Below are 25,771 nucleotides of genomic sequence, written 5' to 3'. Positions count from 1 at the left end.
CTTTGTATACGTCGAAAGACGTTACTCTCCTTAATAAGCTAAGAAAGTGATTTGTTGATCCCTTAAACCTTGTGATTGTGTAATTTAGGAGTGAATTGTCAAAAGAATACTTAGTTAAGTCAAGAGTGGCTGGGAGCCAAAAAAATACTCTAGTTAAGCAAGAGTGATTTGTTGAACCAGAAGTGGGTTGGGAAAAAAATACTTGTTTGTACTTTGCAGCGTGAGTTTGTATAGTGAAACTTATCTCGTTGATAAAAAACTAGACGTAGTTTATGTGATTAGATAAATCAATATAAAAATATTGAGTATCTCTTTCTTCTTCAATCTTTTACATTGCATGTTATTATTGTTTAGGGTTTACAACTAACTAAAAAAAGAAAAAAAATCAACTAATGAAGAGTTTTTAACCTCTTACCTTATATGAAACTCCATTACTGTGTTATTTAATTCCTGCTTTTCACAGTATCATATCAATAAATAAGATATTTCTATTAATTTAAAGAGTAGTAGTATAGGGACAATTTTTGTAGCTGTACAAACTGTGTATATGATTGTGTGTATATAAATTACATTAGGGTTAAGGATACCTTTGCAAATGTACAAATTGTGGATATATGATGATGTGTATATAAATTACATTTAGACGAAGTATTGTCAGAGATCAAATCATTCTCAACCATTTTTAACCATGATGTTGATTGATATATTCTTTAAAGATTGATCTAATTATGTTTTCATCAACCTCACTCTTGCAAAGGGGTATAAAATATTTATCTTCAACAACTTATCAACAAAGTCTTTGTGAGAAATATGAGAAGAAGACCATTCTCATAACTCATAATTATTTTCATGCACAAAATCCAATACCACAATCAAGTTCTATAAGAAAAGATAATTTATCACGAAAAAAGCAAAGATATTATCACAAAATAAATAATAAATAGATAAAGTTTCAATAAAACATAAAAATCAGTTATAAGAGCCTAATTTAGAGAAACTTAAGAATTAAAATTTTAATCTAAGATATGAAAAATGTAGTAAGTAATACGATACTCTAATTTACAATAATCAATATTGATTCCAAAATTATAGAAAATAAAATAAGAAAAATTGGTTCAGAGCAAAACATAAAAAAATGAACATTTGAAAAAAATAAATGAACCTCCTATTTAATTTCAAATTGCAAATTAATGAGTTACTAGTAACCCATAAAAACTTACTATCATTTTCACAATATCAATGATTACAAAAAATAAACAGATAATTATAATATTTTGTTATACAACTACCAAAAATTGTTAAAAATGGCAAACAATGTCCGTACAAAATAAATTGTTAATTACCTAAAGGGTTGAGCATATATGTACAAGGATTTCTCAAGATTTATGGGAGGGAAAAGTTTCATAACAGTTTAAGAAACAAAATATGAAGAATTTAAACACACATACATTAAAAGTCCAAACTATTCCATCCATGGACAAATTTGAAAAGTCTAGTTTTATGAGAAGTGTGTTTTCTGTTGAAAAAAATATATATTTTTACACAAATGGCAATGATGTTGCTAGATAATAGATAAACAAATGTATCAATGCTATAATGTTAAAGTTTTATTGAAGCATAAAAAAATTGATTATTGCATAGTACTTACTATATATTCTCCAAATATTTTTTTTTTTAAATTCCTACAACCACAACTTTATCTTCACCAAACACTAAGTTGTTTTCCTCTTTATTTTTTTTATTTTTTTTTCACTTTGAACTTGTAAATTGGAACAACATAGATTGTTTTAGAGGTTGCAATAGCAGATTTGTATCATATCTCAAAAACGAAAATCATACAAGGCAAACAACAACAAATTGTTGCATATAAAGTGAAGGGCATAACATAATTGATATACAATTAAAAGTAAGAAACACTACCCATAAGAAAAAAAAAACCAACTATAATTTTAAGATTCTAACAAATATGAAGATATGTGTTTGGTTATGCTTTTTTTTTTAGAAGAATGAAGAAGTTCAAATACATCTGGAATTGATACAAATGAAGAACAACAAAAATGTTAACCTAGAACCTACTTCACATCACAACAATGGTTCAAAATTAAAATGTATCATTCACGAATAATTCTAAAATGATTTTTTTTCTCTCTTGAAATAGTTTGGTTATGCTTATTTTGAATAAATAATAATTGTGTTTTTTCTAGTTTGATTAAAGCTTTTAAAAAATAAACTATATTGGCATTTAATTTACAAAGTACACATTACATCTGAAAGTTATTAAGAGGTTATACTTGGAAAAGTTAGGTGCATTAATTATATATAAATGTCCTCCAAAAATCCATACATTTCCAACAACAAACCACATAATAATAATAAAAAAAAATTACAATAATTTTGTAGTATTTCATAAGTACCTTAAATACACTAAATAAGTTTAGACAGGCTTATCAACTTCATAAGTTATTTCTAAACCAAGCAATAGGTATTAATGATTAAATTTTCAAAGAATGATCTCTCAAACAAAAAAAATAAACTTAATTATTTCTTTAACCGTTATAGCTCTCCTGTTTTGTAATTTTTTTAGGCTATAATAATATCACATGTTCTCAATAATGCCATTTCCATACAAACCTCAAAAGAAGATGCAACTTCTAAATTTCTAACTACACAAAAAAGTTATGTAATGTGAATGAGTAACAATAAGACTTTATTCATTCTTAGCAAGTTCAATCAACACGAGGAATGTTGATTCACATTAATATAGCATCTAACATTGAAACTAAAACAATGAATGTAATTTATAAATAAAGCATTTCATAACTGTCATAATTAAATTAAATTAAAAGGGAAACATATTTAATCTACAAAACAATTAAATACAAAGAATAAATATTCAAATCAAAACCTTCATGTGTAATACCTTGGTGCCTGAGGCTAGAATTTAAAACACCAAAATCCACATTGTTGGCAAACTTATAATGAGGAGAGGGAGAAGTTGGAAGGTCTTAAACTCCCCCATGATGTCAATGACATGGTGAGCGGGGCGTGCCATCAACAAGGGACGAGTGTTTAGAGGACCTTTAAAATGTAATTACGATGAGACAATGTCCATATAATTTTTTTTACCAAAGGAAACATGGAGTTCACAAAAAGCATTACAATAATAATTCTCAATCATCTTTCTTCAACTTGACCAACTACCATCTATCAAGAAGTCATGTATGTTTCAAATTCATTTACAGGAATCACAACAAAAATCACACGCACATATTGATATGTTAAATTATAATATCAACCACACAATGAATTAGTGAATGATGGCAAATAGTATGTTAAAGTTAGATGGAATAGTAGTAAAACAAGAGAAGGAAAAATGAAAGAAAGAAATCAACTAATTATATTATTATTTGTATTATGGGAGAAAAAAGAGCATTAACACATTGATTCGTATTAAAAAAAGAATAAACTCGATGAATAATTAAAATTTTAAATCAAAACAATTGAAATTAAATAAGTGGTAAAAGAAAAAAAATATATGATAAAGGAAGAGTAAAAGGAATGAGGGAAAATGGATGAAATGTGTGTGGCAAGACACCCCTTTGTCTTCAATGGAAAGGGTAAAGGAAAAGCATGAACCAATCATGAACAAGTTAATTCCTTCTTTTTCTTTCGAATTTGTTATTGGTATAGTGCCTCATAAATTCCTAATTTGTAATATTATATTTTTTTCACTTCTTTTTTATCTTTATTTTTATTTTGCTCTCTCTATCCTAATTCTTCTATCGTTAGTTAGATGTTTCAATTGGTTTGTTTAAATTAGAAAATTATTAGATTGATTAGATGTTTCCATGTGACATTTTTCATCTCATAAATGAGTTGACACAATGTACATGTAACATAAAGGGAACGACGTGACAATTACATAATTTTTTTTTATTGTTGGGAGGTAATAAGTGTTTTTCTTTCCCAATTTAATTACCAAACTAGGGTTTCAAATGATAATTTTTTTCATCAACAGTGCTTTATTTTTTTAGCTTTTTCACGTACTTGTCGATAACTTGGTTATTAATTCACGATCTTCATATGATAGAGGTTCTCAATTATCAACTTTCATAGGTAAATGTGGGGATGAACAACGTATACTCATGTGCATCTTGAGAAGACATTCGAGGATGCCTTAACTATAAGCTAGTTTTATTTTTTTCTATTTCGGGGTTTAAATGTTATACATCGATGCATTTTCTTTGCTTTTGTGGACAACAAAATAACGACAATGAAGAGTTTGGATGCAATTTCTTTCAATGGTTGTCATATGTAATAGTCAACAAAAGAGATGTAATGATAGTCAAATAAAAGGAGAAAGATAACTAAACTTCACTGCCATGTAAAAGAATTATTGAAAAAATTCATTATCATTAACTATATTTTTTCATTATCATTAGCTTCATTTTTGTTATAGTGAATATTATTTTGCGATAATGTTGAGTTACATATGATGTATAAATGGAAGGAAAATGTTAATCTTTAGTTATTCATTCTCTCGTAGGGTTTATTATCTTGTGAGTTAGGTCACAAGTGATGATTCTCTACGCTTGCTTATTTCACAGGAATGAATGACAAAACATTGTTCATAATTTATAACATTGTTGATCCTTATCTTGTAAGTTAGATCACAAGTGACAAATTATCATCTTGCTAATTTAATAAAGTTTGACTAGCGTAAGGTGTTTTAGAATTCCTAGTTTGAACAAAATAATTCAATGTCACTTTTCATTCAAGAATCATTCCAATATTAGATCCAATATCCAACCAAGAGTTTTATTTTCAGCTTGAGGAGAAAGATCCTCCAAATCAAGCAAGCCTTCCTTGGGTCCAGTTTAGCCCTTCAAGAACATCAAAGTGTTAAAAAGGTAAGAAACCGAAGAGAGAGAACTCTCTACTTTTTTAAGTTTGATTAACCACTTACGTGTCATATAAGAGACAAGTGTTAAATTGAATGCTTACCATTAAGCCAAAATGTATGGTTGATAATCAAGACACAACATTTTTTACTTAAAAGTGTAGCATATCAAATGTCACAATTTGATTGACTTAACCCACCTAATCTACATCACATGATAATTGGTGTGACCTACAATAATCTCCTCTTCAATAATTGTTCCATTGGGAATCAAACTCATAACATTGAATTTGATATTAATTGTTGGATCAAGTATTTATTACTATGCTAAAAAATATAGCTAATAGCCAAAGTACAACTCTTTCTTCTTAAGAGCATAGCAATCCAAACACTACAATTCGATTGTGGTTTGACTCACTTAACTTATGTTACAAGGCAATTGATGTCACATACAATAATAAGCTAATAAGTGAGACTTTAAGATAAACAAATAAAGAAAACATTCAAAATTTTGATATGTGATACACTAAAGATAAAAATTAACATATATTTTTATTCAATCAAAGTTATCAAAATGAATGCATGAGTTGTTTGTATATAGAGAATGTGGTGGGAAGATATTAGATAAACACTTTTCTTCCCCAATCTTATATGTAAACAACACATAAAATAAACTAATATTATGAATAAATAACTTATTCTCGCTAGGTTGAAAACAAAAAAGAAAAGAAAATACATATTTAATTTGTTTAGGATCACATCACATAAAATTTTACCACAATACTTACCAATGGAAAAATGTACTTAACACTTGTTTCTTCACAAGTAATTCACCTTCTTCACGTAACCATTGAATATTGTAAGGTCTTGGATGGGAGATTGTTTGTAATTGGTTATTTGGATAATCTTTTTGCTTACAACATTGGTACAACTCCATCCATCAATAGTGAGTATACAAGTTATATCCATGATAAGACACCTTGATTAAAATGCTTTCTTTTTAGATTTCTGTAAAATATTTTTTAACATGTCCAAACATGCATCTAATCATCAATAAATCTCCCTTTAATGGACATAATTCACACTCACTATTATTAAAAGAAGTGTCACTTGAGAAAGAAAAAAAGAAGAATAATTATTAGATCATAGATCAACATTGTCTTGTATCATTTTGTAGTCTTTTTGGATGGATAACTAGAAACAAAAAGTCCAATCATTTAAAACATTTTATGCTACTAGTATTTTTTGGAATATTGAAAGATGATAAAGACGGTGAAGGTATGTGGGACAAGGGGGAGGAGGTTTAGAAAAAGAATTTTGATGAAGATCTTTAAAGAATAAACTTACTATGCTCCTTAGAAGGGATTACCACATTTCTTGATTTATCTTTCCTTGTAGTGTAGTTAGAAGATAGTTTCTTATAGGAACTTCTATTTGTGAATTGTAACTCTACCTTGTTAGTCTTGTGGACAAATTCATGAAAAGATATATATTCTTAAAGTGATATCATACTATAAATGCCATTATTAACTATCTAAGAATCTTGTCATGGTGGACTTTATGTCTTCTTTTATCTCACATTTGATTGAGGAACAAGTTAGTATTTTTATAATATTTTTTTTTTACTCTTACCTTATTCTAACATTTGAAATTGAAGAACAAATTCTTCTTGAAGTAGGATAAATCAAACATTTCTCTCAAATTTAAGATAAACCAAGTGACTATTTTTAACATTTTACCTTCAATTACATCATTCAAGATTTGATTCTACCATATTAAAGTGTATCATTAAAATTCCAAAGTAACCATTTTAACCATGAAATGTTCACTAAGTTCATATATATGCACTCAATATACAAATCCTTGTTAAACTTTAGAATTTTTACATTATTTAGGAAGTTTGTCTTTTTTGCAAAAGTGTTTTTTTTTCTCCGATAATATCTTCTTCTACACATTCCTCATAATTTCTTTCACTTCCACATAAAGATGGAGTTCAGGAAGGTATTTTTTTTCTCAATCCTCTTTTTTTTTTCTTGATCTAATATTTTTCTTGTTTTTTTCTTCATATTTCAGTTTTTTTTTTGTGTCTTTCCTTCTTTCTTCTTCTTCTTCTTTTTGTCTTTTTATCTTATATTTTCTCTTTCTCCTTTTTCTTTTTAAAGTTCATTTTCTTTTAATTTTTCTTATTCTCTTATCTCTTTCTCCTCTTAAGGCTATCCTTAAATTTTGTTTGTCCTAGAAATTCAATTTGTATATCATTCATTCTAGTGTACATTTCAGTTTCTCTTAATAAATAGATGATGGAGAATTTTCTACAAAAAAAAAACTATACTTTTAGATTTAATTAATTAAATATATAAGTATCACTTTAAAAAATTGAAAAAAATATTTAAGTAATTTGTTAAATAATTGTTCGAATCAAGTTTTTTACCACTTAGTTCACGTATCTTGTAATAATATAAATATGCTCTTAAGAAGATAATACAATATCAGTTGTAATAAATAAGTGGGTAGTTCTTTCATAAAACAGTAAATATAAATAAATACCATTGAAAATTCATCATATTATATATATTATAAATGGATAAAAAAAATGAACCAGATGTAAACCTAATTACAAGTGTGAAATACTTGTATGTGGTTTTTCCTAATTTGTTTTAACAAGTTACTTGAAACCACGAAGGATAATGATAATGTCTGAAAAGCAGTAATCATAAAATTAGGAGGTAGTTATAAGACTAGATAACTTAGGAATTTACCTAGTAACTAATAATTCACATGATTTAGTGTAAAAAATATAATTAGTTAAATAAATATATATATTATTAAAGATAACATATTTACTAGAGATAATACAGTGTATATAAGTAGATACAGAATTTATAGAATTTATATTATAAATTAATTTTATAAAATTGAGTTAAATTTAAAATTTATTTTTTAATATTTATTAAAATTATAATTTAAAATTTATTATAGTAAGAATTTGTTAAGTTTATAAGATGATTATAATATTTAATTATTTACAATTTATAATATATAGTGACACTGAACACAAATGAACAGTAACATAATTGATATGTATTCACTAATAAAAATGTAATTCTTAATATATACTTAAACAATAAAACTTAAAAGCTAGTCTGAATGAACAACTATTAAAAATAGTCATGATTGGAGTGAAATAATTGTTAACAAAGATAATCAATGCCTATATTACTTTCATATATTTAGACACTCAAATTTACTTTTCTTTCACTCAAATTACTTGTAATCATTACTTTAAATCCTGACATATAGTTAAAATTACTTTTGTTCTAATTACGAAATTAAGGGGATATTTATCTCTTAACTCTATAGAACTTAATCCGAATTAGTTGAAATTTAAAATGAATTCTAATACATCAAGATTTAAGGTGGAAAAATCTTTGTCAGATAAAAAAGAAAGGCTCAAATACATATCTGAGTAGATAAACATGTAAAAGCAACTGAAAAAAGAATTTTAAACCAATATTTGCACACGAATAATCATGATTTGCTATTATTGCAATCATAATATCCAAAAAAAAAAAAAGTGGATAGAAAAAACACAGAACCTATCTGTAATTTTGGTATCTGCAAGAAAACATGTAAAGTCCCTAGTTTTACAGGCTTTTTGGTTTTTCCTTACATAGGCACAGTTACACGTGTTGGTGTCCAAATTCTACCCATGCTTATGATTTTTTTTCACTCCTTCAATTATTCTCAATATATCTCAAACCCTAACAAAATAACCAAAATTGTTGATAGAAATGAAAAAAAGAATATTAGAAAAAGTGGCACTAATGTTTGATTATTTGATTAAATGCCCCTCCCTAAAGAAGAGAAAAGAAGTTAAAACCAGCCATTGCTTCATTGTACTTTTTATTTTGTTTATTTCTGAGTTCCATGGCGGTGGATCACATTATTCAACAACAACAGAAGAAGAAGAAACATCTCAGAGGGTTTCATTGCCCAAAAAATTCACAGCACAAAACTTCGTGATCTTCTTCACATTCCCTCTTACTATTTGTGACCTGGAGACAAATTAGAAACCCCTTCTTTTCTACATTCAACATTCAGAATTTTTTCTTTCTCTTTTTCTTGCATTCCCGAGAAAAAAAATCAGAAACGCTTGAGTTTCTAATGTTAAATCGTTGATTATTCCTCACCCTTTTTGTAAGAAGCATTTGTTCTTAACCTCTCTCATTCACAATCTTTGATTACTCACCATTGCATGCTGCTAAATAGCAATTTTTTCTCGACCCTTTTGAATTTGCCGTTCCAATTTCACACAACCCCTCTCACATTGCCTGTAATTTGCTCCACTTTACATGACCGAGATCTAGGGTTTCATCGTATGTTCCTTCCTTGTTCTTCCCTTCAAGAAGAATCCGTTGATTTTCGTGCCACATTGATTTGCCTTCCTTAATGGGTTTCGTTTAAAGCTTGGAAATTTACCGATTTCACCTTTCGGGTCGCCATGCTGAAGCAATTCCTCAGCAGACTCCCCCGCAAGACACCGAAACCCGACTCGGACGAGTCATGCCGAGCCGACTCGTCGCGCTCGGACGATTCCCCACGCGCTGCCGGCAGACACAGTCGCGCGCACGGTGTTGCCGCCGCTTCGAACGCTGCGAAGCGGACATCCTCGTCCGCAGTTTTTCCGGCGAGCACGGTGTCGGTGATAGAACCTCTGGTGCCGTTCAAAGATGTTCCGAGCGCGGAAAAGATGAACCTTTTCGTGAGCAAGCTAAGCCTGTGTTGCGTGTCGTTCGATTTCAGGGACCCTGTTAAGAACACGGTGGAGAAAGAGGTGAAGAGAAAAACCCTTGTTGAACTCGTTGATTTTGTTTCCTCTTGTGGGTCCTCGAGGTTTGGTGAACCTGCTATTCTCGCTGTGTGTAGAATGTGTGCTATTAATCTCTTTCGCGTTTTTCCGCCGAATTATAGGTCTAATCGTGGTGGTGAGAATGAGGATGATGAGCCAGCGTTTGATCCCGCTTGGCCTCATTTGCAGCTAGTGTATGAGTTGCTGCTCAAGTTTATAACCTCAAACTGTCTTGATGCTAAGGTGGCCAAGAAGTACATTGACCATTCTTTTATTTTAAGGTTGTTGGAGTTGTTTGATTCGGAGGATCCTAGGGAGAGGGACTGCTTGAAGACCATTATGCATAGGGTTTATGGCAAGTTCATGGTTCATAGGCCCTACATAAGGAAATCCATTAACAACTTGTTTTTTAAGTTTGTGTTTGAGACTGAGAGGCACAATGGGATTGCCGAGTTGTTGGAGATTTTTGGAAGCATAATTAGCGGGTTCGCTTTGCCTTTGAAGGAGGAGCACAAGATCTTCTTGTGGAGGGTTTTGATCCCCTTGCACAAGCCCAAATCTATGGGGGTGTACTTCCAGCAGTTGTCTTACTGCGTTACACAGTTCGTCGAGAAAGAGCCTAAGTTGGCGAGCATTGTTATCAGGGGGTTGTTGAAGTATTGGCCGATAACCAATAGTCAGAAAGAAGTGATGTTCCTGGGTGAACTGGAAGAAATTTTGGAAACAATTAACATGGTAGAGTTCCAGAGGGTCATGGTACCGTTGTTTTGGCGGATTGGATGCTGTATTAACAGCATGCACTTTCAGGTACAATTCTTATTCACTTTTTAGGAGTCCTTGTTATTTTCATGCTTTTATATAGAAATGAAATCTATGCCTTTCAACTTTAGTTTGTATGGTGCTATCTATTCTGGCTTAAGCACATTAGCAAATACTTCTTTATAGTCTCTCTGAGTAGAGCCCTTGCTATAATATGGGTTTGTGTTTCACACCCAGCTAATAAGAGACTCAGGCATCAGTGTCATTTTTTATGTGCTGGAAAGAACAATCCATAAACACCAGGGGGATTGGAATGTGTACCCCCCATTTGCTTTGTGAAGACACATAATTCCTGTTTGAATTGAAGGATGTCACAGCCTGGCTTTTAGTATTCACTACCTCAACAGGTTTCAAAGCCTGGTTTATCCATCCTCAATGGAATTGATTCAGGAAACGTGCATCATAGAGTAGACTAATAATAATAAGGCTTAGCTTTAGGTTCAAATTCAAAAACTTACTGCAACCTTTGTTAGGAGATTTTTCTGCCAAGGTTATTATTTAGCTGAATGCATTAATTTTGTGTTAGATGTCACTTTATAGGATGTGAAACTGAAAGTAGTTTTTATTCCTTGTTTCATTAGAGCTCTCTCCATGTTTTCTTTAAGTATGTTTCCAAGTTCCCGGAATCTCTCCTCTTGGGAATGGCTGGTAACTTTCTTGCCTTCTCAATTTAGGGACTGGCAACTGATTTAATTGCTGCAATTCGTCTCCATCTTCATTTGTTTTGTTTCTTCTGAGAATCACTTGTTTACTTTGACGTTTTTGTTAATTGCTGAAACATAACCCTTTTTTTTAAACTTGGATTGTTTCAGGTAGCTGAAAGAGCCCTTTTCTTATGGAACAACGATCATATTGTGAACTTGATTGCTCACAACCGACAAGTGATCCTGCCAATAGTGTTTCCAGCCTTAGAGAAGAATTCTCAGGGCCACTGGAGCCAAGCAGTGCTCAACCTAAGTCATAATGTTAGAAAAATGTTTGCAGAGATGGATGAGAAGCTATTCCTGGCTTGTCATTCTCAGTTTAAGGAAGAAGAAGCAATGCTAAATGCGGCCGCAGAGAAGCGGAAGGAAGCTTGGAAACAACTAGAGCATGCAGCCAGTCTGCAGCCTGTGATTGGAAATACCGCAGTTTTAGTGTCTCCAATTTGATGATAACCTGTAACTTATGTATGCATGTATGTATATCAGAACCTCAATCCCTATCCCTTTCATCCTGATATGGTGGAAAACCGCTAGAAAAGTGGTAAATGGCTGTTATCTTTTAGGTTACTACATTCATTTGATGCTTGTGGCAGCCAGATGTTGTACCTTGTAAAATGCTTTTGATTGCCACTGTATTGCATGGTAGTAACTTAACTGCCTCCTTCTGATAAGTGATGAGAAGGACTATGCAGTGGATCAACCCATTTTCTGTATAAGCCTATTTACAAAATCTGCTGTGCTTTCTCACTTCTTCTCACCCTTTCTTTCTCCTTAATCACCACTGATGAATTATATACATTTCATTCACAACTCTTCCTAATTCTTCTAAAACTTCCTGGATACTCAAAGAACTTTTATAATAATGACATGGCTTTGAAAGGTTAATCTTTCTGATTTAATTTTTTTAGTGGAAAAGCTTAATTTATAATGTTAATTACAAGAAAATCAGTATATCAAAAACATCAAAACGGGTCGATGATTATTGAAAATAAAGTTTGACTGAAGCCATTGGTTACTGAGAATAAGTGGGTTGTAATTTCAGTCAACTTTATTTGCAATGTTAGTATTAAGAAAAAGATTAACCAGTGAACACAACAGTTGGATAGTATTCTGCTTATTCCTTCACCCCAATATTTTATGTGAAAATAAGTTTTTGTCCTTCAGTAAACAAATTAAAAAAAAAAATCTAAATTTCACACATTTCACCTTCTTCCTACCCACTGCAGCCCCAACACCCCATTTGTCCTCGTTCAAGGTTTTTTTGGTAGTTCTAGAAGAAAAGGTTGATTTTTCAGTGTTCTTTTTGCGTGGTCTTATATTTTTCATTTTATAAGTATATAATTCGGAAGTTATTATTGGATCTGGAAAAAAGTTTATAGATTATGTAATTTGAATAACAGTTTTAAAAAAAATACAGATTTTACGAATATAAATTTGCATTATAAATTGATTAATCCAAAAATTACACAAAATATTTTAATTAATTTTGGATTGTTTATCACCAAATCCAAAATATACAGAAAATACATTTTCATAATCAAACCTTCAAACATTTGAACTTTTCTACGTATGGATATTTTTGGAACTATAAAACGTAAGAAGATGATAAAAAAAAACACATCTCCATGACCAAACCTTCAACAATTTCAATTTTTTTTACAGAAAAGTACTTTTAGAATTATAAACCTATGAAAGTGGCGCAAGAACATATATGGAGGTGCAGGAAGAAACACCTAGTATTCACGAAGAGAAAATAATAAATTTTGCAGCCCTACCAGCGAAAAGCTTCTTTTTCTTTGGCGTCAAAAGGAAAAGCTGGACTCACATTACGGTTACTTGGGTCCAGTATTTTTTTTTAAGGACCTACACTAGATTAAGGTTCTCAGTTCCTGAAACGTTTTCTTCCAACAATTGGTCCAAATTTCATTACTTCAAGATTAAACAATAAAGCAAGTGCATGGTTTAAGATACTGAATGAGGAAGAATTCAGATAATAATTACGATGAAGCAAATGTCGTATAATATAAAATAGAAAATAAATTGTATGTAATTTAATTTGCATTACATACACAAATGTTTGTATAGAGCTCTGTTGCAACATGACAACCTTAAAATGAAACCTACTTGGTGTTAGTACATCAACTCACTCTTTGAACTGTATCATCCCGCAACAATTTCGTTTTACAAGGAAATCTGGCACTACCAGAGTTTGAGACCATGTTACAATTACGGAACAGACATCAAGTGGGGGATTGATGACAAAAAAGAATGGTAAAATATATGCAACTGATGATGATTATCCAGCATCACTGTGCCCAGAAACTGTGAAGTCATCCTTTAGGGAACACCCAAAAACATTTACACTTGGGCCTCGAAGAGTGACTGTACCGGTTTTGGAGACAAGTTTGCCACACAATTGAACTGTCACAGGAAACAAAAGTCACTGTCATTGAATTATCTCAACACCCTTTTTCAGCAACGATAAGGACGTGCATATTATTTTGCCGGTTCATACACTTTACTCAAATGGGGAACAATAAACAGGTTAAGTACAGCAGAATATGATCTCCTTAAACACCCCATTTTCCCAATAATTATATAACTACACATGGATTAAATAATACAGATGGAGACTATGAATTCATCCTGCCATTACCAAAGTTATACTTCATACAGTTTTTTTTTTCTTTCAGTTGTTACCTGAGAAATTTTAGACTTCATTTTTTACTCCATACAAAAAAAATCCATATTTTGATCTCTACAATAAACACATGGTTTTTCGTTTTGGTTCCTATGAAAAAATAATTTCAACACTGCTGTAACTTCAATAAATGATATTTATAATATAACCATTAACATATATTCCATACTGGACCCGTTTGACATTGACAAAAGGGTGCCTGGAAAAGTTCATTTTAACTTTTTTTTTTCTTTTATGTGAAGTTTATCTGGACAGAATTATTTAATGTACAGAATTCCAACCTTCTGTAGTTTATACTTATCACGGACAGCATTGAGGGGACAGCCTTTGGAATTAAGTTGCAGATCTTGCAGTGCAAGAACAACAGTTTTAAGCTCTGAAGCTTTGTAGTTTGCATAGTGCTCCAAAGTTGGATTCTGCAAAAATGCACAAGACTCTTAAAATTTGTTTACTTCTACATAAAGGTCAAAGGTGAATAGTTAAGTTACAACTAAGCAATCAAGAGTTCATACCCATGGATGTTCTGAATCGTTCAAGGTCCATCTGGCAAGGAACACAGCAGATGCAGCTACAAGAGAAGGAAGAAACTGGAAGAAGCTATATTCAACCAGAGCAAGCTCAGCTAAATAATTTGCCAAGAATTCCAGTTCAACACAAGGAGCCTGTACAATAGGATGAAAATTACTAAGTTAATTTACATTTTTCCTTACTGCATGATAACATCACCTTCTCAAAGTTTAATAAATTGTGGATAAATAGTGCATAAGAACTGTAGTACCTTGTAAGAAGATTGTGCTGCTTGGATGAATCTCCTGAAAAAAACCAAGAAAAGATAGTCATAATTTCATCCAAGTGAGGTTCTCCAACAAAAAAAAAAAGGATTGATGAAGCATGTGAAGAGAAAAATGTTATTACAGTAAGATATACCAATGAATTATATTTGCATTATTAAGATGAAAAGATAAATGCACAAGACTTTAACTGGTCATGTAACTATAGATTAATATTTAGCTATTTAATTTATTCGTTTTCATTGTTCTAAAATAAAGACTTCACAAGCTTAGATATAACTAATAGTTCTGTTCTTCATGGCTGTTGCTTAAGTTGTTTTTATCTATTTGCAGTTTAAATTATTTACACTAACACTGTATATATCATCCAAATAATTTATCTAAAGTGATTTTTCATTGTACTTGAATCTCACAATTGGATATAAATTACAAGTCACAATTAAAAACTAATTCATCGATTCACTATATAGATCTCGATTTCATATTACACACATAATTTGAAGAAATGATAAAAAAATACTCAAAATTAATCACATTCATAATTTTAAAATAAAAAGTAACAGGTGTCTTAACAAAACATACAAATAAGTACAGACAAAAGGAAAATGCAAGTTTTCTAGGAACCATCAATTATCTATCAATTTTGAAAATTCAAGTCTTTCTCTATATCATTTCACTACTGTAATTTTCGTTTTTAAAAATTGAAATCCCAAAAATAACTCTCAAGAAAACCTTAATGACTCTGTAACTCTCTGTTTGGAGTTTTTTTCTTTGTAATCAACACATAGAAAACCTTAATCATCCTATTAAATTCAGTCATCTATTTGATTTGATGACTGCTACACTAATGCCACTATAGTGGGCTAGTTAAAACCATGTGTATTCCTATGTAGAAATGAAAATACTAAATACCTCAGAAATGTTTTGATTGTGGGAACAGATAGCTGAAAATGCATCACGTTCAGTATTTCTCTCTCCATTTTCAGTACCTGTCGGATAAAGCTAATTAGGTGTTTTATACATCAATCATCATAAATACTAACCTTAAAGAAAAAAGATGAAAGATTCAAGCCCTGCTAATACAGTACCTCTTCTTTTGTGTATGTGTTATCTGTGATGAAGCAAAATTCTTCCACTCGAGGTGGGCACATCTCTTCGTACTTTCTTCAAGTCATAAAAGAAAAGAAAAACATCTAAGATCAATTGGGATTTAGATAAAAAAATAATAATAGAAATGATATCTTAAATTATTATACTTATCAGCATCTCCAAATACACTCAATCAAAATCAAAAATTGCATGAATAATATTAGAGCTCCATTATATATTTACGAATGTCCAAACAAAACATCATTACCATCATGTTAGCAAAACTATAGAGAGAATAATGAGAAGAAATTACACTATGAAAAACCAGTAAATACTGAGATTATACATTTAAGGGCATTTCATTTTTATCATTTTAAGGAGAAGCATCAAGATGTACGCATGACTTTGAGCCAGGAAACTTCTATCTTAACCACAACCAAAGTTTAGTACTTACGATGCAATCAGCATGCTAGTAACACCCAGCAACTGTAGCCTTTGCTTCTGAATGAATTTAGTTGAGAGATACCGATCAATGAGGTTCACTGTCAGGTAAAGAGCGTCTGGAACCAATCTGTATTCCTCAGAAACCTGAAGAGGGGTATAGGAAAATTAGAGTCTGTGTATTTCAGGAGCATGATAATGAATTTTAGATATAATTCAATCACATTTGGACTGAAAGGCAGTAGATAAAATTCATCATATGTACTCAAGTATACAAATCTACATAATGCTGCAACCACGGGACTAACCTCCACAAGCCAATCCACCAGAATGCCACGCATACTTGGATTAATATCTGTCTGCAACTTCTCCATGTAGTTAGTCAATGTTTTGCTTTTAAGCTGGAGAGATTTCACCAAAACTCACTGTCAATTTTTTTTCCAGTGAAAGTTTTATTCTCTTAGCATTAAAAGAGTGTTACTTTGAAAGTTCTCTCAACAAGCAATATTAATGTTATAACAATACTATTATGTACTAAGTAAATTATTTTCTCTGATATCCAAGAATACTTGTTAACAGTGGATGTTGTATTCTGGAAAAACTGTATTATAATGCAGACAGACTGTGACAATAGCAGAAAGCGGCAGTTTAGGTTTATATAACTATTCATAATATTGTTTAACAGAAAAGCTACTGAAATTGTCAACAGTTACATTAACTAATAGTATAGTAGCATCACATCAGGGAAAAAGGAAATTACATCACTACATCACAAACCTCTGTGACTCGAATGTTATTGTACATGTCAGAGGCATAACAACTCCAAATTTGAGGATCCTTTAACTCTGAATCAATGTCCACTATAGCAAGGGAGTTTGAGGTTATTGGCTTCTCAGAAATCACATCTATATCTGTATAATCCAACAAGAGAACAAAACAGTAAGTACAGGATCCTGACTTAGATAACTAATTTTATTCAAGATCAAACGAGCAATCACGTAACATAACACTGTAACTCTTTGAACTAGAAAAATCTTTATATAAAACTACTAGTATTTGCGTTCTTCAACTAAATCAATGTCTACTCTGTATAGAGTAAATAAAGTGCTTTGTATGTTATATTGCAAAAAGTTCATTTGTACAGTTAGTGATTTAGTATGTCATATTACGCACCTAAATTCTGTTGCTTAAAGTTAGTAGCACTTGAGATCATGGAAAAACCATTTTTTGAAGAGCTCAGAAGTTCATCAGATTTCACAGAATCTTGCATTGACGGCTTGGTGCATGGTATAACACGTTCACTTATGGTGTCAATGGATTCTACCATCCTTATTGTTGATAAATCTTCAGCTAACTTTGCTCCAACATTCTCTTGTGTTGATGAGACTTCAGAGGAAACACCTGAAGCTACTTTTGTGCTTTTCTTTGTATAAACTCCTTTGGCCTACACAATAGATGGTCAACCAGCATCACCAACATAACCTAAAAGATTTTCATACTTTTTGTGTAGATGAGTTTACAACTTTGTAGAATTATAGATATTATTTTGTGATGAGAAAATAAAGGATACAGGATCAAATGTTTTTATACTTTCTAAGGAGAATAATTCAACAGAAAAAAAATGTTTACTTCCCATATCACTACAGTTGTAAAATATTCAAGATTTTAGATCTATCTTTGATGACAAAGTGCGTGGTAAGTGCGTGGTGCATGCTTACCGTAAATTTTGATGCCTCAGGACACTTATCAAGTGATTTTGTGCAAACATTTGTTACATCTGTAAGAACTGCCCTTCTCTTATTTTGAATAAGAGCGGGAACAACCACAGAAGTTTGGTCTTCAGAAGTGGCTGCTCTTTTGGAATTTGCTCGAGGCATGTTTTTCTGTTCATTTTTAGAGGAAGGTCTTGAACGGGGAGGAATTCCTCTCAAGGCTCTAGTCTTTGCTCTGGTGACTCGGATTGAACGTTCTTCATCTTTGGCACACGTCTTATTTACTTTATCCATTGCTTGTGCCTCGAAGAAGAGCAACCCAATTGTCACAAATGAAAATCTAGCTCATACCTGTTTTTCAAACACCAATTTAACATCCATTCATAGATAATACCAACATATAAGAAAAAACTGCATAAGAATAGTCTAATGTCATAACATGATGCACAATAAAAGGCTTAATCTTTGACAAACACTATTGATTTGGTTTGAAACCACAAAACATTGTTCCACTGCGACTACACTCCCCTGCTAAGTTATTACTCATAACCGATAAAAAAAATTACAAGGAATGACCAGATCTTTTTCTTAGTATTTATTCTTTCTGCTGCCAATTTTTTCTCCAGTGTTGAATAAAAAATCCTGCTACTGCCAATAAGGTTTGGTTGCTGAGAAGAGGTGTATTGACACATTCACTCAACTCTGACACAAATACAAAACCAACCAAGCAACCACTGAAAACATTTCTCAAACAAAACGCAATCAAAAAAATCCCACATCATTTTCATTCCCTTTAGTGTTTCACTCAACTCAAATCCAAAAAAATTATCAGAAAAACACCCATATGCTTAAAATCTCCCCAAATGAAAAAAGAATTGAAATTTACGTAATTTTAACAAAGTAATGCAGTTGGGAGCAAGATCCATGTAGCAAGATAAAACACTATACTGATAAACAGAATAGGGATTTAAGAAAGAGAAAAGTAATTAGAAATAAATGGTACCTTTGAATGGGAAGTGAGTGTAGAAGAAAAGAGCAGAGTGGTGGAAGGAGAATGAGAGTGGTTGATATATTATATGCAGAGGAGCGTGAGTGAGAGCGGGCGGGATAGGGACACAGTTCAAAACTTGAAAAGTTGCGATCTTTCACCTTTTCTCATCACGTCAAATAAATCAAGTAATTGAAATTCTGAAAAAGACAAGTTTTGTTAGTGTAACACTAATAATTTTCCACAACATTTATTATACAGAGATAAAACTAATAATATTATTAATTGTTAATTACGATGCTCTTATATATTTTGTTTTTTAATTTAATTTAAATGCATGTATAATGGAAAAAAATTATACCCGTGTAAACTAGTTTTATATTATCATTCAATTTTTCATTATTACATATTAATTTTTGTAATCGTTACTTCAAAGTCGTGTCAAAATTGTTTCCATTAAGTTGGAATGAAAATTGGAAATATAGTTTTTATTATGATGAAAATAAAAGGACAAATACATAAAATGTTAAATAAGATAGTTGATATAATAAAATTTGGGTTATAAAAAATTTTAAAAAATATATAAATAAGTAGTGTAATGACTGACATTTAACCAATATTTTTAAATCTATTTAATAATATTTTGTTTCTACATATATTGATTTTTTATTTGAAGATTAATGATAAAGCCAACATTATCCAATTACAACTAGTTTTTTATTTGGTGGTTTTAAGAGTGATTACAATTTAAAATTCAAGAGAACATCTTATACTGATAAAAAAATAATAATAATTATTTTAGTCATTTAATATTTATAATTAATAGGACAATTTAACAAGATTTTCTTTCCAAAACTAGTGAAGGAATTGTTTCTTCAAAAGTTAAAAAATATATATAATTTTAATTTTAAGTTAATATTTTATTATCGATTATTTAATCAGTGTTATAAATTAGCGTGTTCATTTAGGTGTGTGTAAAATTACGTTAATTACTATTTGATCAGAAAATTGCATTTATATAGTATAATTGGATTTAAATTCTTAAATAATTTATTGAATTTATGAAAGTAATTTTTTTTGTTATGAATAGTGGAATGTATCCAAATTTTATGGTAAAAAAAAAAAAACTTAATACAGTTTTAAAAACAGTTCTTAAAAAATAGTTATCAAATGTGATATTATAAGAAAATGTGTATTTAAAAAACAGTTATAAAATATGCATAACCATTATTAATGGTTATAAATATTATTAACAAAATAATTTCGTTTTGAATTATACTGAGGTGTCTCACCTAAAAAAAATTATAACCTTCAATTTCAATTTAATTTTTTTTATAATTTTATATGTTTATCCCTTGTTACAACCATCAAAATGGATATAAAATCAAGATAAATTCAACCATAGTAAGTTTAACCAAAACAAGTCAAACATAAAAACATTTTTATAATAAGTCAAAAAAATAAATTTTAATGAGTTATAAAAATTATTGTTCTATTTTTTGTGTGGATTCTTTTAAAAGATAAACACACAAAATTGAGATGAATAACTCACCAACAAATTATATAAAAGATCAAAATATTTCATTCAATCAATCCAAAAATTTAAGTATTTTGAATCTTTATATATTTTTCATTTTGCTCATTTTTATTAAATATAAGATTTCTCAAAAAAAAAATTGTAAGACATATATGTGACACTTGGATTCCTAATATCTATAATGCTTATAATAATACACAAATCATTTCACTTTTCTTTCTATAACAAAATATACTACAATTCACATATTGATATACACATTTCATTCATATTTTGTCATTATTTATAACAAAATACAATAAGCTACTCATGTTTAACGTACACAACTCATTTTCTTATTGATTACTTTTAACAAACACATTGATTTTGGTAAGTAACTTTTTATTGCAATAATTTATTGTTTTGTAATTACTAAAAAAACGTAAAGATTATATATATATATATATATATATATATATATATAAACTTCAAGTCATTTATGTGCTGAGAAACAACAAAAAGAAATAGAAAAGTTAGTCATTTTAAAGTAATTTACATAAATTAATTTTACAATTATAAATAAATATATGTATATTTCATTATTATCTTATATAATAACATGCATATATTAAAGTGATCTTCTACTATTTAAATATATGTTATTATGCACAATATCAAAATACCAGATATGCATGTTATTATATATTGATTAAATATATGTAGTTTTTGTCTTTCTCTTTCCCTTAAAAGTCAAAATAGTGCATAATTTAAAATATGATGTATACTACTACTTTAATTAAGTTAACATAGATCCAATCAATAGGTGACCCATATCACAATCACCAAACCAAAGTGAAATTCTTAGATATTTTTTTTTTATTTCTTAAAGAATAATTTTATACATTTAATATACCTAGATTTAACTGATGTAAACTGGAACAAGTTGTTGATGATAATATTGGTTTGAATTTTAAACTTTTTTTCTTTAAATTTAAATCAATAATTTTTTTCTTATATTCCATTTAAATTCACCCGTGAAAACCCATAAACAAAAGTACCTGTATTTAAAAAAAAAACATTATGTCTATAATTTTGTCTCATTGGTAAAAAACAATAAATAATTTTATTAATTAAATAATTTAATTACAATAAAATTAATACGATTAAAAAATAAAAATTATAAAAGAAAAATATGTTAAAATATTAAAAAATAGGAATATTTATATTTAATATCTTGCTACAGTAAAGGAAAAATACAAATATTTTGATAATAAATAATATTAAAAATTAGTATAATTAAAATTTGTCGTTAAAATTTATTTTACTATTAATTGTTTATAACTTATTATAATTTATTTTATTTTACTGTTGTTTGAATATCAGGAATTTATGAAGGGACTTTGAATCTTAAAAACGTATCTAGTTACGGATAAAATGTAATTATTTATAAATCTCGTCCAACTATAATTATTTACAAATATGTTTCTTTAATAATTACTATGGATGTTACCGTATAAAATATCTACAAATTTCAATAACAAGTAAGTAACAATTATCTACGAGAGATCTATCTATGATTTTTTTTTATAGGTAAGATGCAGGTAATTTGATTTGTCTACAAATTTCAAATATTGTCTATGAATTTTGGCAAATATTGTCTATGAATTTTTGGCAGTAGTCAATCGTCATTTTTCTTGTAGTGATTCACGATAATAATATCTTCAATTGTATCTCTTATGACATCGAAGTAATTTGTTATAACTTTGCACATTCTATAATACCTAAATTAAGAATGTCTCACAAAAAACTAGTATATTATCTATTACAAGCACTTTTGATAATTTAACCTCAACTTTCTATATGAAGATATTTTCTTGTACCTATTTTTTAAAGCTTGATGCAATAATCTCCTTTTAACTTCTTACCATTTGTTATCTTAATTTATGTGATTTGAACTATAAATAAAATTATAATATTTATTTTCTTAAACGAATTTCTTTACATAATACCATGACCATAACTTGTCCACAATATAATTCCAAACACATTCATACATTTGATACACCTTAAAACAATAATTATGTGATTATACTCTCAAACTCATAAACATATATTTTACAATTTAACATAGTATAAAAGGGAACAATTATATCTGAACAATTATATGTTTGGGTGTGATACCCTTACTTGAGCGACTATCTTCATCAAATAAGGGAAAGTTTCTTCCTCGGACTATGAACCATTGCTTAAGGGATACCTTATTTCACCTAGGCAATACCTTATTTTGCTTGAGTGAACTTGTGTCGTTTCAATGATAATGGTTTCACGAGAGAGAATATGTATCTAGTCTTCTCCTCATTTAAGCATTCAAACGAGCGTCTAAACTCTAAACTCATAGTGAAAAGTGAATCAATACCGACTTTAGTCCCTTAAGTGTTACATTATTCCTTGTGCGATGTGACTTGTTGTTTCAAGTTACTAATCTAAAAAATTCATTTAAAAACTCATAGCTTGAATTACTTAAGCAATTATCTTGTCTTCGTTAAACATGCATGGTATTTTATATATTAATTTCATAATGTAAAGACTCTAAATCTTTTTTATATGATATATTTTTACTCATAATTACTATCATTTTTATCTTCTTTACAAAATTTAAAATTAATATAAAATACTTTTATTATTAAATATATTAAGACGTTTTGTGACTAATTAGTCCTTAAGTAGATAAATTTATAATTATATAATATTATTAAATAACATTTTATACATAAAATATATAATTATTATTTAAATAATATAAAATTTATTAATCAAAATAAAAGTTATATGTAATTATCTTATTTATAAAAAAAATATTAAATATATTACTTTATTTAATTATATACTTACAAATAATTTAATTACTTTAATTAGTATTTTACATTTTAATATTAAAATAATTACAATCAGTAATAAGGACTAAAAAACACTAACAAAATATTAAAGATTTTAAAGTAACAAAAAAATTTAGAAAAACTAAAATAAGACAGGAGAACATTTATAAGATTTTTAAGTTAATTACTTTACATTAATTTTAAATTATGTAAGGATAACAAAACAAGAGAATAATGATTGTTTATGTTCTATATAATTTTAATATATTAAAATCACTATTTTTAAAATATAAATCATATTTTATTATTGTTAAGATATTAAATTTCAATTTATTGACATATTAAATTTTTTTAAGATATTTTACACGGACAACATTGAGGGGAACCTTTGGAATTATCAATCGATGAATCTCATTAGAATTATTTCTCCTTTTGACCAAAGCATGGAAAAAAACTGTAATTCGATCTCTATCTTTGAATCATAACATCTTAGACATTTCTTTCCAAAACAAATATTAATCATGAAGAGCATGATCAAGCTCCTCCTTAGCACTCTTTTATTGACAGAGAAGTCCATCAATATCAGACAAACTAAATGTCTCTAAGTTTTGTTGAATACCAAGGACAAGACCTTGCTTAAGAAAAATTGCATTGTGAACATTACGAAAAGAATTTTTATTTCCGTCTCGGAGTTCAATTTTCAACTTTTTTAACTTATATGTTGTAAAATAAACATAGGACAACCAATAACTTTATTAGCCCAAGAATCATAAATAAGCTTCATACATGAAGTGTCTTGAAGCCACATAGAAAATAAACAAAAATTGCTAACCTTCCTCAAACAATATTTAAAGGACATACAAGAAAGATCATTAATATTAATTCAATCAAGGAATTCATTACAAGAAACTTGATTAGAAGTCACCCCTTTACAATCATTCGTCGATAGCACAACATTAAAATCTCCCATAATACACGAGATTTAGTATATTTTAAATTATAAATAATTATTTTTAAAATTTTGATCACAAACGAGATTCTGACAATAAAAAAGCTGTCACAAATTATGAATCCAAAATTACCATTCAACACATACTAATGGCGTTTTGTAATAAACTAAAAAGAACAAATTTTCAAATTTAACAACTTAACAATAACTTAAATTTAGGAAGTGAAAATAAAAAAAAACCCAACTTTAAGAGTTAACATTGACATTAAGAAAAAAAGACCTTGTTATGAATTACGTACAATAAAATTCAAAATGGTTTTAAATTAAGATTAAGAGGGGAAAAAAATAGTCTTTAACTATCTCTTGCAAAATCGACTCCATGATCATTGTGAATGCATCTTAAATTGTTAGAACTTAAAATTTATGTTGAATTTAAATTAGTGAATAATTATTACAAAGTGCTGTTAAAGAAATACTTTTAGAATATTAATTAAAAATTGTTAAAAATGATACGAAGACAATTAAAAAATTATAACAAAGTATACTATTATACAGTTTCATAATTTTTTTATCATTTAACTAAAACTCTTAGACTAAGGGTGTTTGACCCAGTTTATTTTTCTTTTTTAAAAATAGCTTTGAAGTTAAAGCTAAAATTTAGAACGCAAAATGACAAGTACAACTTGTTTGTCAATCTTTTATAGCTAAAATATCCCTTTTAAGTAAAAGTTATTTGGTAATTTTTTATAAAACTTAAAATGTTAATTTATTTAAAATAAATTATTTTTAAAAATTAAAACTATATTATAAAATACAAATAATATTGCGAAAAAAATAATTTACAAAAAAAATTAATAATAAAAATATTACGTATAAGTGTTTAAATTTTTTTATACACGTCAAAAGTTACTTCAATTAATAATATTTTATTTTAGTGACGATTTACAGATAATATACATTGATTGCAAATGATAAAATATTTAATATATTATATTTTGAGTGTTATATTATACTGAAAAAGACAACCACAACACAGGTATGGTAGCATAAATAAACACACACTTGAAAACTAAGTTAGGAAATTATCTTTTTCAATACTTAAATCTATTTTTAAATAGAAAAATGGGTTATGAAATAATGATGAATGTTAAAACATCTTTCTGCATTGGTATATGTGTAACATAGTTATTCTCCTTTTTCTCCAAGAAAAAAGTATAGAATCCTAGTTATGATTTTGACAAGTACAGTAAAATATGGTTGAAAAACCTCTCTATACTCTCTTGAATCTTGCACATTACAATTTTCTGAAAGATATGTTTTTCAACATGCCTCTGCTGAGAATAAAGTTTGTTTGGTGCTTTAGTGAATCCAATTTGTGTTTCCACAATGAGGAGTTTTGGAACTGTGGGATGACTTTCTGGTTTGCTCCAAAAGGA

The 25,771-nt window shown here is 28.9% G+C and overlaps 2 protein-coding genes across 2 annotated transcripts; one reads left to right on the top strand and one right to left on the bottom strand.

Moving 5' to 3' along the window:
• The first annotated feature begins 8,763 nt into the window (after positions 1–8,763).
• LOC137821264 (serine/threonine protein phosphatase 2A 57 kDa regulatory subunit B' kappa isoform-like) lies at positions 8,764–12,002 on the top strand. Its single transcript, XM_068625773.1, has 2 exons — positions 8,764–10,556; positions 11,381–12,002. The coding sequence occupies exons 1-2, from the start codon at positions 9,402–9,404 to the stop codon at positions 11,717–11,719; spliced, it is 1,494 nt and encodes a 497-aa protein (XP_068481874.1). The 5' UTR covers positions 8,764–9,401; the 3' UTR covers positions 11,720–12,002.
• A 1,267-nt stretch (positions 12,003–13,269) lies between these two features.
• On the bottom strand, positions 13,270–19,196 carry LOC137822504 (cyclin-A2-2-like). The gene is made up of 12 exons (XM_068627402.1): positions 19,010–19,196; positions 18,013–18,357; positions 17,468–17,738; positions 17,072–17,205; positions 16,603–16,695; positions 16,308–16,441; positions 15,853–15,928; positions 15,677–15,753; positions 14,752–14,785; positions 14,486–14,635; positions 14,255–14,389; positions 13,270–13,693 (listed from the first exon to the last, which is right to left on the bottom strand). The coding sequence occupies exons 2-12, from the start codon at positions 18,298–18,300 to the stop codon at positions 13,631–13,633; spliced, it is 1,455 nt and encodes a 484-aa protein (XP_068483503.1). The 5' UTR covers positions 18,301–18,357; positions 19,010–19,196; the 3' UTR covers positions 13,270–13,630.
• Positions 19,197–25,771: the final 6,575 nt, after the last annotated feature.

The sequence above is a fragment of the Phaseolus vulgaris genome, chromosome 9, assembly GCF_000499845.2.
Source record: "Phaseolus vulgaris cultivar G19833 chromosome 9, P. vulgaris v2.0, whole genome shotgun sequence".
NCBI lineage: Eukaryota > Viridiplantae > Streptophyta > Magnoliopsida > Fabales > Fabaceae > Phaseolus > Phaseolus vulgaris.
Note: the sequence above shows the minus strand (reverse complement) of the source record. Positions and strands in the feature narration are given on the sequence as shown.